The sequence below is a fragment of the Zeus faber genome (assembly GCF_960531495.2).
Source record: "Zeus faber genome assembly, chromosome: 5".
Lineage (NCBI taxonomy): Eukaryota > Metazoa > Chordata > Actinopteri > Zeiformes > Zeidae > Zeus > Zeus faber.
In genome coordinates, this window is record NC_137192.1 from 21026365 (window position 1) to 21039447 (window position 13083).

A 13083-nucleotide genomic window follows, 5' to 3' on the forward strand; every position below is an offset into this window, starting at 1 on the left:
TGTGTGTCTGTGCGCTATTGTTCATTTTCTGCTTGAATATTGACATTGATGACGTGCATCAGGATCACAAGCACACGCTAAAGTATGATTTACCGCACACAAATTAGCAAAAATTTATTCTAAAGCAGAAAACACATCCAGCACTGTGTACAATGCATATAAATCAATCTCTCCTACTTCGATTGTGGCATAGATGGAAAAAACTGGGTAAACCTGCGCCATGACACCGATTTGGCCGTGTAAGGAGTCCCCTGCAACAGTCGGACTGATTAGTAGTGTGGAAACGTGTCACGCCGGCAGGCACACAAGTCAGGTTGTTGAGCAAAGGAGAGGCTGGTACTGTAAGGCAGCTGTCGTCAGTGATGACATGGATCTAAAAAAAAAAATAAACGCCGCAGTCTCACGGTGTCACCGTTCCTAAGTAGCAACCGTCGGCGCCGATGGCGGCGTGTAAACAATCCGCCGGCGTGGCCACCTGCCGCCCCGTGGCGCTCGGCTCGAGTCGTTTCTTCTTCATGGGGGTCATCTTCCTCAAGCATCTTAGCGACGGCAGCGGTTGGTTCTGGGCCCTGAGCATCATGTAACCCTTGACCCCGCACGTCGCCCGCAGCTGCCTCGCCTTCTCCATCGTCTCGCCCGACCACTTGACCCCCCTCCCGCTCTTCCGGCCCAGCCTCGCCAGCTGATTGGCGTTGAACACCTTCTCAATGTTCTGAATGAGGTTTTGTTTTTCCCGCTCCAGTTTGTGCTTCTCCCGCCGCTCGCCTACCACCGCCTTGAGCAGCAGCGCTATCCTCTCATCCTTCTTCCTGACGGTGTCCCTCAGGCGGGCCACTTCACAGTCAAACGCGTCCGTGCTCTCGGCGGGCGTGGCGCCGCGCACCCCGGCGCCTCTCCACTCGGCGCCTTTGGACCGCGGCGGCATTGAGGTTTCGCACGGCGCCGTCTCTAGAGCCTCGTCATCCAGGGGACGTAGAAAAACACAATGTAAAGGCAGTCCAAAGCTTTCGGGTTTCAGTATGTCCTCGTCTGGACCGTCGTCCATACCAAAGAGGTCCCCTGTAACGAGCCACATTATATTATGATACACACATTTCAGAATCAGAATTATTCGGAGGAGTCACACTTATTATTCTAAATACCAATGGTGGACGTGTCAATATAAACCTTTCTTTCATTCCTATGTCATGTCGTTATGATGTCGAGCTGACTGTTATTCTTACCGTTGTCTTCTTTCTCTAAGGGCCCCTTCTCAGAGCTCTGGCTGTAGGAGTGTTCCACGCTGTGTCTCTCTGGCACAGGGGATCGAACTAGTGTTTTGGTCAAATTCTCCACTATTTGTCTTAGAGTCTTGTTCTTCTTGAAGTGGGTGAACTTGGTGGGAATAGCATTGGGCTTCAATTTCCGCAAGTTGTCCATGCGTCTTGACTCGTACTGTGACTCCTCAAAGTGGTCCTAAACACAGAGTAGAATGATGTAACTATGTTTTCATTAACTGCACAGCAACTGACGGGGCACAAAGCTGACATACAAGTCTAAGGCCACCATGAACAGCCATAAAAACAGCGCATTGTCAGAGTTAGGTTTCTACCACCTCTCTGGACCTAGTTTATTTTGGCTGCATATAAATTAGTGCCCTGGACAACTTTAGACAAGGTGAGATGCCTAAATATTTTGATGAAATGCAGGTAAGACACCAGATGCTAAGCAACAGACACGGCAAAATGTATGTGGTTACCACGGGTGAGACGCAATGTTTAAACTCACTCAACCAGCTGTTAAAGCTGTGATGCGAACAATCCAATTAAATGCATCGTTTTAACCAGGGCAGGTGTGCCTGGAAATATTTAGGAGATTGGCATTGTACATTTTGCAGAGCAATTGGTTCTAATTGTTTTTAGCGATGCCACTTTGCTATACAGATGGAAGCTGTAATAGTTTTTCTAGATTGTGTCTCCGACAGTGCAAGAGCCAGAAATTCTACGGCAACTGGCGTCGCAAAAGCGCTTTGCATCTCAATGAAGACGTAACCTAACAAATGAAAACTAGACATTTGCTCCCAACACATGATGGGTCTAGTTTTCATTTTTTGGATAAACCATATCTATCTGTGGGAAGTTAAGTGTTCCCTAAGCAACTACAACTGATGAGACAGACAGACCGACAGACAGACAGACAGAGAAAGACTGACAGACGACAGACAGATAGATAGACAGACAGTTAGATAGACGGATAGCCAGACAGACAGAAAGATTGATAGACAGATAGATAGACAGGCTGAAGACAGACAGATAGGCAGACTGGTAGACAGACAGATAGATAGATAGATAGATACAATTCAGCACCAGTGGGAAATCGTTGTGTTACAACAGTTCACATTAAAAAAAAAAAACAATAAGAATAAAATAAAAAGCTGCCAATATGGAATAAACGTAAACATTAACTACAAAATAAAAAAAAATGGCAATATACAACCTGACAACCCGAAAGTGTACAAAAATCAAGGTACCTCTGTGTCAACAACTCACACTGTCAAAAGTAGGAAAATGGTCAAGGTTGCATGGAAATATTAAAATAAAATCTGGTCATACAGTGTGTGCAGCATTTGGAAAACAACACGGTTACAACAATACAAATGGCGACGCGCTGCACGTCAACTGTTCCCATTAGACGGTGAACCGCAGCAGGTCACGATGTAAACAAGACAGCGGGGGATTTCGAGCGTCACCTCGCACAGCCTGGACCTGTCGTGGGCTCTCCAGTTGCGTCTCCCCACCATCCTCTCCCACACCTCCCTCCGCACCGGGTCCCTGGGGAAGCAGTGCAGCTTCTTGCCCTTCTCGTTGCGGCTGGAGCAGCCCGTGGCCGAGCAGCCTCCCATGCTGACAGCGCCGCAGCGCCACCCGGGCTAACTTTCTCACGCTCCCCGGGCCTCGGCCTGGGCCGGGCTGGGGAGAACCCCCACACCCACGCTCGGCGGACCCCTCGGGGTCGGCGTCGCTGCCGCTGCTTCCCTGCTCCTCTTCCCCCCCCACCACCACCACCCCCGAGCCCGGACCGACACGTGTTCCCGGAGCGCGGAGGTTGACTCCGCCGCGGGGAGAAGGCGCTGGGATGCGGCTCATGGGGCGGCCCGCTGTCACGTGACCGCCGTCTACTTCCTGGATTGTGGACTTCGGGGTTGCCAGTTTGGAAGATTCGCAGCGTGAGACGCCACGAGCCGAGCGAATCAATGACCGCGGTCCTGCAACGTCACGGGCTAAAACGATGGCCCGAGTCTGGATTTAAGTATATATAATGACTTTTTATTCAATGCATTTAATTGTTGTTGTTTTTTTTCTTCCCCATATTCTGCTGTAATTACAATCATAATAATAATAATAATACTAATAATAATAACAACATCGTTACTACGACTACTACAAATACTACTACAACTACTAGTACTACGACTAAAAATAATAATAATAATTATTATTATTATTAATTTTATTATTATTGCTGGTATTTATTTAAAATCGTTTAAAAACGGGAACATTTGACTTTAAATTCAATCTTTAAAACCATTATTGAACATATATACTGTAGTGTATTCCTTTAATTGAACGTCGAAATGTATCGTCATCTCTCCGTGTATGGCATTTTGGAATTAGGAAACAAGTTAGGGATTGTTTTTTTTTGTTTGTTTGTTTGTTTTTTTTGGTTTGTTTTGTTGGTTTGTTTTTTTCCTCGTTGTGCCGATTCAATAAAGGAAAGTCAATCATAATAAAATCTGATCGGATTCACCGGTTGCACCGCGTCGGTACACTAAAAAGAAATACACATTTTCAGAACAATGTATTGCGTCAAAAATTTAATCTTGGAATTCTAAAAATCTACACTGACATTTCACATAAATGTGTAGCTTTGACGAATAATTACAGCATTATTATTATTATTTTTTTTTAAATCGGTTCAATGACGCCAACGTAGAGCCTTCTTTTTCCTTTTTTTTTTTTTTTTTTGTTCCTTCGGCGTACGACAAGAGTCACATACCTGGCAACCCGGGCGCCTGCTTTGTTAACAGTTGAATGATCCAAGATGGCGGACTTCGGAGATCAGCTCACCGATGAGGAAAAGGTATTATAATAACAGCACGCGTTCTCACCTTTTATCCACTCCGTTCGCGCGTTTTAACACGGCGGCGCCGTGCGAAAATCCAGTGGACGCCGCGGCCCGAGAAACGCTCCCGAGCGGCGGGGCGAGCCAACAGAACCGATCCCTCTGAATTGCGGTGTGCAAGTGTCATTACTGTGTTTATACGGCGATCGCAGATTGTGCTGTTTGTGAACGTGGCGGAGGCGATGTTTATTCAGGTGGCGTTTTTCTTAAATTTCTTTCGCGTGTATGTTTTGTGGGCGAGCTGTCGCTACATCGAAGGGAAGTGGATCTACTTCCTGAACTGCTCTCGGTCTGAAGACGTTACACAAGCAGCAACATCCACACCCAGTTGTGAATAATCAGACCTGTCAGTCCCGCTCATTCGGACGATAAATGTCTTATATTTTTGCTTTATGCGCCTGCACGTTTCCCTGCACGTTTGTATTTACAGTTGAAGACACAGCTTTACTGCTTCATTGCTTCTTGTTATTATTATATGTTTTAGGTTTATTAACATTTTATGAATAAAGCCAAATGTCTGAATAATTTTATTTCAAATGTTTGTTTTTGTATATGGCCAAATTCCTAATATTTTAAGATTTTTAAATGACTTTGTATGTGACCTATTTCTATTTTGAAACATTTTAAATCGATTTGCGACACCTTTTTAATTTAAGTTTATTACTTTATTGTGATCAGCTATTTTTTGTTTATTTATTTGTTTTGATTTGTGTTGCTGTGTTGCCTGCTGTGGAAATTTCCCTCCGAGGATGAATCAAGTATTTAATAATTGAACCTATTCTATTTTGACTGAAGATCCATTCATCTTGGATGTCCCTATTGGGGCTTGCTGTGGCTGGTGTTCACTACATGCAGCAACATGTTGTAGAATAGTGGTCCACATTCCTAACGGGTAAATGCACGCCACCTTAAAAGTGAGACTGCAGTGACCTGACACTAACAGTCAGGTTGAGCTTTTTGGAAGCACTAAAAGGAGAATCCTGCACTGAATATTCTGCCTGTGCGGTACTCTCCCGGACAGGGATTTCCACTGCTACTGAATGGCGTGCCGAGACTATTCGGCCACACAATGGATCTAGGTTACACGCTGAGATTTTCTGACCTTTCGGATGGACAATAATTCACATCTAGGTCAACGCTGGATCCTGCCTTGCTGAAAAACAATATCATTGGAGCATCAAAAGTGTCACTTCCTAACTGACAGTTGACAATTTTACCTCTATTTATTTATATTATTTATAGTTGTGATAGCGTAGCTATCTTGTTAGTTAGTATTATCATTTTAAACCTATTAAACAGCATTAAACCATTTTACTAAACAATAATTTATTCCTTACATAAGAGCACTACTGCCTGTCTTTACGAGGAGCCTTTTCACTACGAACCAATCCATTATTTTCACTCAACAGTATAGATTAAACTGGGTTTATTATTTATTTATTAGTATATCATATAATCTCTCTATCTCTATAAGCAACATTTAACACATTTCTATGGGAGAAATATAAAAAATCAGGTAGATTTTCTTTAATATCTTGCTTGTTAAATATGGCATGTTGTATCAGGTTTGTGTTGAGCCGATATTCTGATAGTGATACCCTATTTTAGACTGGTACCGGGCTGATATCTGATGCAGGTACAGGTCCTTCGCTAATTTGCTCTAAGCGCTTTGACACCACATGCTTACACATGCATACAGGCTGCTAAGAAAAGCCCCAAGGTAACAGATCCTGCTGGCCATTTATGGAGTGGCCAAAATAGAGCTGACAAGCACCGAGCCAAAAGTTAACGCACTGCCGCTCCCTGCTTTGCCATGTCTTTTTTTTCCCTCTCAGGTGTAATAGGAATGGCCCATAACCAAGAGGGGGGTGGGGGACGAGACCAGAGGGCATAGTAACAAGGAATATGGTTATTTTACCTCAAGTGTTGAGCTGTTTGCACTGAAGACAACATTGATTGCTTCCGGTTTGGGGGCAGTATTCCACTCCTGCTCTTCATCATGATCGGAGTGAAGTCAAAAGATACAGCCTGCTTCTTCCTTAGGATCGGTAGAATTCCACACAAAAAAAAAGAAGATGAACAGTGACTAATAACCTTAGACCTCTAAGAGTTTTGAAACACTCGTGTAATGACTTTATTTTCAAAACAAAATGATCTCAACCCTTTCCCCCCCGCTTTTTTTTCCCTTTTCTTCAAGGTGCGACTCGCTGCAAATTTTGTGATCCATGCTCCCCCGGGAGAGTTTAATGAGGTCTTCAATGGTAGGTGTTTTTCACTTTTCATATTACGTACATATTACGTTTTGGGGTCATCGTTTCGGTTCACTTGGGTACGACAATTTTTTTTTTTTTTTAAACACAATATACCATCACCAGATAGCTTATGTTTTACTATATTTGATAAAATATGAAATAAATAGTTGTCATAATAGTACAACAAAGTTGTGACTGAACCAAATGTCCGCCCCAAGCCCTGTGTGGCAAACTGCATTTTCGGGATGGAAACCTTTACTCCTCCACCTATATTACAATATTACCATCGCTTGTAGTCAATTGTGTGTGGAAGTCAAATCATTATTGCTAACTGTGTATTCTTCTTTCAGATGTGCGCCTACTGCTTAATAATGATAATCTCCTCAGAGAGGGCGCGGCACAGTGAGTGCCATCTTCTTCTTCTTTATGTAGTGAAGTAAGGATCAATCGGATACGCGGCCAACCTGTTCTTTGTTTGTCTTGTCCTGCCCCCCCCCCCTTTCTTAAACACAGTGCCTTCGCCCAGTACAACATGGATCAGTTCACCCTTGCCAAAATCGATGGATATGAAGATCAGGTCAGTTGTTCGTCGATTATTTGCACCATGAATTCACCTCCTGGCTCCTCTGAACGGTCGGCGTCAGGATGAAGAGCCGGACTCAAACAAGGGTCTTCCTCCCGCGCAGGTCCTGATCACAGAGCACGGTGACCTGGGCAACGGCCGCTTCTTCGATCCTCACAACAAGGTGTCGTTCAAGTTCGACCACCTGAGGAAGGAGGCCAGCGACCCCCAGCCCCACGAGGGCGAGGCGGCCCTCAGACCGTGGAGAGACGCCTGCGACGATGCACTGAGGGCCTACGTCAAGGAGCACTATCCCAGCGGAGTCTGCACCGTAAGGCTGCGCGCGCCGCTGCTGCTGATGTCGGACACAATTAAATGCTTTTGTCCAGGGAGAGAACAAAAAAAACCAAAAAAAACGTCATCGTGTTTTATCCGTCTCAGGTTTATGGGAAAACCATCGATGGGCAGCAGACTATTATTGCCTGTATCGAAGGTCATCAGTTCCAACCTAAAAACTTCTGGTAAGTAAGTGTTGGAAATGTACCCAGTCGTGTTTAATCTATTGAAACGGGCCCTAAGCTATTATAAGGATTATTTTGATAATTGCATTATTATTATTAATTATTATATTATTATTATTGCAATTACATTCGAACTGAAATTTGAGTATAATATGTATTTTTATTCAATGCATTTTTGCTTGTTTGCTTTCTGTATTATTTAATATTACCAGTGCATACCCATTGAAAATGTAAGACTTTCTAAGGCATTTGAATGGCTCAGTTTAACAAAATGTCAGTCATTCAGTCCTTACCATGTCCGTTCAAGACACTCTTTGTGACGCAGTCGCAGAGCCCTGAAGCACACCGTTCACTGTTTATTCAAAGTTTATTAATATTGCACGTGTCACGTGCCTAAATTTCACTAAATTGACCGCTGCATGTCCTTGGGTCCCCAGCAATACACCCGCCAAGTGTGAAACAGATCGGATGAAAGGTTGTCGAGATAATCAAAGGACATAGAGATAATCAAAGGACATACAGACAGATTGTTGATTGATTTGACACAACCAGGTTATTCCGGTCGGCCTGCACTTTTAGAGTGAACTTTTCTGTACTTCCTGCAGGAATGGTCGCTGCCGGTCCGAATGGAAGTTTAGTATCTCTCAGTCTACAGTACAGGTGGTTGGAGTCCTGAAAATACAGGTGTGTGCTTATCTGAAATTATAAGTAATAATTCTATATCTATCGATCCATCTATCGATCAATCAGCCACAACATTAAAACCACCACTAATATTGTGTAGCCCCCCCTTGTGCCACCAAAACAGCGCTGACCCGTTGAGGCATGAACTCACCAAGACCTCTGAAGGTGTTCTGTGGTATCTGGCACCAAGACATTAGCAGCAGATACTTTTAAGTCCTGTAAGTTGAGAGGTGGGGCCCCCATGGATGGGGCTTGTTGTTCCAGCACATCCCACAGATGCTCGTAGGGATCGGACCCTAACCCCGCCCATCCACATGATGTAGAAGAAAACATGATTCATCAGACCAGGCCACCTTCTTTCGTTGCTCCATGGTTCAGTTCAGACACTCGCATGCCCATTGTAGGTGCTTTCGGTGGGGGACAGGGGTCGGCATGGACACTCTGACTGGTCTGTGGCTGTGTGTTCTGACTCCTTTCTATCATTGCAGCATTAACTTTTTCAGCAATTTATGCTACAGTAGCTCTTCTGTGGGATTGGACCAAACGGGCTGGACTTCATTCCCCACGTACATCCATGAGCCCATAAGCGCCCTGTCGCCGGTTCACCGGTTGTCCTACCTTGGTACTTTTGCACCATGTAGGTACTAACCACTGCGTACCAGGAACACTCCACAAGACCTGCTGTTTTGCAGATGCTCTGACCCAGTCGTCTAGTCATCACAATCTGGCCCGTGTCAAAGTCGCTCAGATCCTTACGCTTGTCCATTTTTCCTGCTTCCAACCCATCAACTTCAATAACTGACTGTTCACTTGCTGCCTAATATATCCCACCTCTTGACATGTGCCATTGGAACAAGATGATCAATGTTAGTCACTTCACCTGCCAGTGGTTTTAATGTTGTGGCTGATCGATGTGTATATACTGTATACAGTAAATATACTGAATCCAGTCTGTCTTAATGTTGGAATTGTAATCCCAGGTACATTATTATGAGGATGGAAACGTGCAGCTGGTCAGTCATAAAGACGTTCAGGAAGCGCTGACGGTGTCTGTAAGTAGTCCAGACTTATTGATTTTAAAATGGAGGGATATACGAGAAGCATGCAGTGCTTGTAGTTTATACTGCAGAAATATTATCTAAGAAAGAAGTTTGATCCAATTTAAGATGGAAAAGAAAATAAATCAGTAAAATCCATGACCGTTTTTTAGACTACATCCCAGCATTACTCTTTTCATCTCCACTAACTATATGAAATGGTTCAACTAAGTTCAAGCTGGAATAGTAATGTGCTTTTTCTAAATTTTTCGATGCAGAGTGAGTCCCAGACTGCAAAGGAGTTTGTCAAACTTATCGAAGATGCAGAGAATGATTACCAGGTATGAATGACTTTTGAATCTCAAGGAATGATATCATCAAATCAGAGGTAATGATCGGTATGACAGTTTATTTTCTTTTTAATACCATGGCCACAAAAACAAAGTGTGTCTGACTGGCTTATATCTGGACACCTCAAATCAGTGGTCATAATATACTAACAACAACTCTGACAAAAATACAAATCAAGAGAACTGTGGCAGCTGTTTATTGAATTTGCTTTCTTAACTGGCCATTTTTACATGACAGCACAGGTTTTATGTTTTTATTGTTTTTACATCTATATTTTCAATCGTGATTTTTCAACACTGTGAGATAAGCACGATGATGAACTCTGAGGTGTCTCTATATGGGAAAATATCGGACCCTGCCGAGGGAACCCCACTCCCTTTTGCGTCAGGGAGCCCTTCAAGTATTTAGCCACATCGGGAGATCTCGTTGTGCATTGCCTCCTGCGTCGTTTTTCTGGAAGCGGTTTACTGACGTTTTCCTCATCCTTTACCTTTCAGACGGCCATCAGTGAGAACTATCAGACCATGTCCGACACCACGTTCAAAGCCTTACGTAGACAGCTCCCGGTCACCCGCACCAAGATCGACTGGAACAAAATCCTAAGCTACAAGATCGGCAAGGAGATGCAGAACGCTTAGAGGACGGTGTCTGTCAGTGTTACTGTTCTGCAGAGACGAAGTGAGAGGGGGAACTCGGAAATGGAGGCATAACTAAGTGAGATGCCGCGCAAAGATGTGTGATGTAACGTGTCAGATTTGTCTCTCTTAAGAGGGGCATGAGCTTTTTATTTTTTTTTTTTTTTTTTTTTTTTTTTTCTCCCTCTTCCCTCCTTCTCTCTTTCTTTCTTTAAACACAGAATGGCGCCTGTGTTGAGCATAAAAGAGCTGATGCCTTCATTTTAAAAAGGACTTTGAATGGTGTAGCCAAATCTCGTTTGCAAACAATTATCTCGGAACAAATAATGCCTTTGGTGACACTGTGAAGGTTTGGGTTGTTCCCCTGCCACTCTCTCTCACACACACACACACACACACACACACACTTTAAAACAAACACTGTTCTGAACCCTCAGTGCTTAAAATTTCACCCGACACACCACTCCACCCCAGACAGCTACCTACGCCTGTCATGTAGCACACATTTTAGACCGTCTATCTTAGGTGACACCCTTCCCCCGAAAGAGCTTCCTTTGTCTCCTGTTATATATTACAACAATGGGCAAATATGCAACTTGATATGTAGATTATACGGCGACTCATACTGACTCATGTTTAAACAATGTTGTCCTTACGTGAGTAACTTTGGCTTGTAAAGCCAACAATCCTCAACTAGAATAACCGTTTTATCTTTTCCCCACTTGCTGACTGTTTGGTTGTTGTTGTTATTTTTATTTGCGGCTGTTACGTTTCTCTCTCTCGCAGAGTGAAAGGTTTCAGTTATAGCAGCGTGTCAGCATTTTCTTTCAGCTCCCCTGACTTGAAAGGTAAAGGTATTTCCATGCCCAGTTTGCCTTTAGCTTTTGCTATATTTTTTATACAAAATGTAATTACAGACATTTATTATTCAAAAAGGAATAAATAATTGCACCAAATATTGTCTTGTAATTATCATGATTTATTAAAAAATGTGTAATTAAATTGCCATTATATATGGAGCTAGGTTTTGGAAGAGCCTGGGTGCCAAATTTTAATTTCGTTTTGGCTGCAAAGATTTGTTTTGCAAATATGTTATGCCTCGCAGCAGCATATTTACACAGCTATGTTTGAAATATTCCCAGGCCAACATAAAAAAAATACAATTCAGTTAGGGGAAAATGCAATCTCTTTACAACGAAGCACACATTTTGATGCATAGAGAACATTTTGCATTTGTATAATATGTCATCTGTATCCGTTATATATTTCTTGTGTCCAACAATGTAAAAACAAACTGTATGAATAATACACCTTATTCTGCCATCGGCCTGTGTGCGCTTGTAGTTTTTGTGTCAACAATGTCAGCATATGGACTAAACTTGCTGCCGGAAGGTGTGTTTTTTAATTCCACAGGAGGTAGGACAGTTGCTTCCCTCTGCAGCCATATGGGTATGGAATAATGCCACGCTCTGGAGTGCTCATGTGTGGGGAGACGTGTGAAAAGTGTTTTTGTTTTTGTTTTTTAAACTGGGCTCTGCATCACACAGGATTTAACAGCGCCAGTGTTATAATTTCAAGTTCAAGAGATTAGTTGTCTCGTATATACGGTCATACATATATGCAGTGAAATGTCATGACACCCAGTGATTATGCACAATAAGCTCTAAAAATACAAAAATGTGCGTAACCGACAGCATGTCCAGGATTTCTCGAATAAAATGTTCACCTAGTCGTCACACTAGATTGCAAGCACATACTCAAGCAAACTAGCTCGTCAAATAGTTCACGTCTCCTATTAGCACAAGGGATCTAACTTCGGGAACCTGAGTATTACCTCATAGAGAAAAGCTGACTGCTGCAAGGCAGGGCTATAAATCATCTCAGACCCGGAGGGAGCGATAGAAAGCTTCAGTTCACCTTGAAGCGAAGGGCGGAGTCATTCACCACCATCGAGTTCAACCCCCAAAACAAAAGGAGAAAAGGCACCCACCTCACATACTGTACGGCCTTGTACAAGGTGGCATTCCATCTCCGGAGGATGAAAGCGAGTGACCGTGGCCTCTTCTCTGTACCTCTCTGCCGAGAGAACCCTGGTCACTCACTCTCGGGGGACAGCAAAGAAGAATGTTAGTGAGTACGTCTTTTTGCGGTCTTTTCCATCTTTTCGGCCTTCAAACGTTTTCTCCACAGGGGGAAAGTTATGATGTCACATCACATGGCATGTCAAACGCCATGGACGCCTCACCGCCATAATGGGCTTTTTGTGAGCGCTCTGTCTAGGTGTAGACGGGAGGTCAAATGAAAGACAAAACTGAAGACATGTCAATGCCGTATGATGAACTGAAAAGATTCTTCAAGTTTTCTTCAACAAGAAGCCTTCAACTCTGGAGCAGCTCTGGAGCAAAGGCAACTTTTATACCCCCTCAGCAGCCTTCTCCGCCTGGACCTGGAATCCGATGGGCCAGTCATGGGGGAGGATCCACGCAGCCAGTTGTCATGATATCAGCACATCGTGGCAGCACCGACAGTAAACAAATCAGAAAACGCTGCAAGCGCAGACGAAGAAACTGTCACAACTTAGGTTGCCACGTGTTTTCCTGTCACTCATCCTGTTTATTTGTCTCCCAATAGCGTTGTGACAACATGTCTAGGCCTGTCTATATAAACCCGTCCCGTCCACTCTCACGGTGGCTGATTGTGTAGTATCTTCCACCCAGCTTTCCAGTGTCCTTGCCCGCCTGGTCCTGACCGTGTTCTGGATTCTGGACTCACCCCTTCGCCTCTTTCGGATTGTTCGCTGTATGGACTGATTTCCTGGTTTCACTCCCCTCCTCCTCCTGTCTTTTGTCCCTGTCTTCTGCCTGAGAGGCTTCGAAGAAC

At 43.8% G+C, this 13083-nt stretch overlaps 2 protein-coding genes across 2 annotated transcripts; one reads left to right on the top strand and one right to left on the bottom strand.

Annotated features, from left to right (window-relative positions):
• Positions 1–101: 101 nt before the first annotated feature.
• LOC307230458 (uncharacterized protein) lies at positions 102–2783 on the bottom strand. The gene is made up of 3 exons (XM_080000873.1): positions 2729–2783; positions 1224–1455; positions 102–1059 (listed from the first exon to the last, which is right to left on the bottom strand). The coding sequence occupies exons 1-3, from the start codon at positions 2777–2779 to the stop codon at positions 401–403; spliced, it is 942 nt and encodes a 313-aa protein (XP_079856999.1). The 5' UTR covers positions 2780–2783; the 3' UTR covers positions 102–400.
• A 1260-nt stretch (positions 2784–4043) lies between these two features.
• Positions 4044–11528, top strand: capza1a (capping actin protein of muscle Z-line subunit alpha 1a). The gene is made up of 10 exons (XM_080001595.1): positions 4044–4119; positions 6359–6422; positions 6764–6815; positions 6927–6990; positions 7100–7306; positions 7417–7496; positions 8102–8180; positions 9161–9232; positions 9496–9558; positions 10066–11528. The coding sequence occupies exons 1-10, from the start codon at positions 4081–4083 to the stop codon at positions 10204–10206; spliced, it is 861 nt and encodes a 286-aa protein (XP_079857721.1). The 5' UTR covers positions 4044–4080; the 3' UTR covers positions 10207–11528.
• The last annotated feature ends 1555 nt before the right edge of the window (positions 11529–13083 follow it).

Coding starts and splice junctions, on each gene's coding strand:
- LOC307230458 (XM_080000873.1), bottom strand. CDS start 2,779: ATGGTGGGGAGACGCAACTGGAGAGCCCACGACAGGTCCAGGCTGTGC. Junction 1,456..2,728: donor ACAGGTCCAGGCTGTGCGAG/GTGACGCTCGAA, acceptor CTCTGTGTTTAG/GACCACTTTGAGGAGTCACA. Junction 1,060..1,223: donor CTTAGAGAAAGAAGACAACG/GTAAGAATAACA, acceptor GGCTCGTTACAG/GGGACCTCTTTGGTATGGAC.
- capza1a (XM_080001595.1), top strand. CDS start 4,081: ATGGCGGACTTCGGAGATCAGCTCACCGATGAGGAAAAG. Junction 6,816..6,926: donor CTCAGAGAGGGCGCGGCACA/GTGAGTGCCATC, acceptor TCTTAAACACAG/TGCCTTCGCCCAGTACAACA. Junction 6,991..7,099: donor TCGATGGATATGAAGATCAG/GTCAGTTGTTCG, acceptor CCTCCCGCGCAG/GTCCTGATCACAGAGCACGG.